This window comes from Buceros rhinoceros, unplaced genomic scaffold, assembly GCF_000710305.1.
Source record: "Buceros rhinoceros silvestris isolate BGI_N320 unplaced genomic scaffold, ASM71030v1 scaffold1847, whole genome shotgun sequence".
Classification (NCBI taxonomy): domain Eukaryota; kingdom Metazoa; phylum Chordata; class Aves; order Bucerotiformes; family Bucerotidae; genus Buceros; species Buceros rhinoceros.
The window spans coordinates 15,066-15,953 of record NW_010423718.1 but is presented as its reverse complement, the minus strand read 5'-3'; the positions used below and the strand labels follow the sequence as shown (position 1 = coordinate 15,953).

At 43.8% G+C, this 888-nt stretch overlaps 1 protein-coding gene across 1 annotated transcript in view; it reads right to left on the bottom strand.

Annotated features, from left to right (window-relative positions):
- The window catches only part of LOC104497253 (mucin-5B-like), a gene marked incomplete at both ends in the record, with an annotated part of 21,361 nt that overhangs the window by 5,569 nt on the left and 14,904 nt on the right, over positions 1-888 (bottom strand). Inside the window, 2 exons of the mRNA XM_010140486.1 lie at positions 106-285; positions 792-888. The exon at positions 792-888 is cut by the window's right edge and continues 6 nt beyond it. Of these exons, the coding sequence (XP_010138788.1) occupies positions 106-285; positions 792-888 (277 nt within the window). The remainder of the gene's footprint in view (positions 1-105; positions 286-791) is intronic.

The following is an 888-nucleotide window of genomic DNA, read 5'->3' as shown; positions in this document are numbered from 1 at the left end:
TGCTAGAGACGCGGCCCGCTCGGGGGCTTGGCAGGGCCTCGCAGGGTTCACACCCGGCCCAAATCTGGACTGTAAATTGCCTTTATTCAACCGCTGGTTCCGCACCTTAAAACGAGGGCTCAGCTTGATGAAGATGCTGGTTTTCTTGTTCCACATGAGGATCAGTCCGCTTGTGGTCTCAATCACGACGTACATACCCATGTAGCGGACTGTGTATGGCACCTCGTCATTCTGTCCTCTCTTCACCACACTGATTTGTCCCTCACCGAGTATCAGTTCATAGCTCTGAAACAGGAGGAGGAGGGGGTTGGAAATGAACTCGATGGCTGCAGCTCAGCTCTTCAACTTGTTTTTCTTAAGTATGTTTTTCTGGTTTTAAGAGTATCATAAATAGTTTATATAATGAAAACTAATGTGATAGATCAAAACTATATAGTTCAAATCTCAGGAACTGAGGTAAAAAGGTATTTTAAATGGTGTAGGTGGAAAAAGGCAGTAATGGAGATTTGCACAGAGTAAAATAATCTTCTGACATGACAGGTGAAATTTCTGCGAAAGGCAATTTTCCTGTAGATCTGTAGTTTGCTCGGGGTGGTATAAGATGGGTGGGAAATGGAAAAGACAGAAAGCTGGTAAGCTCTACCAGATATTTCACTTGAAGGTGATTTAAGCTTAATTTAGAGGTTGATTTGCTTTTAAAAATATTTATCCAACAGCAACGGATACCTAGGCTTCTCGTGAGCCCTAAACACATACAGGACGAAACGGGTCTATGCGTCTGTGTTTCTTACCCCTAAGAAAACTTTGATCGATTTTGAGCAAGTTGTCCCAGTGTTGCCACAAGGAATATTTTCAGTGATAACCCGGAAGGTCCCGTTGGCTGTGCCG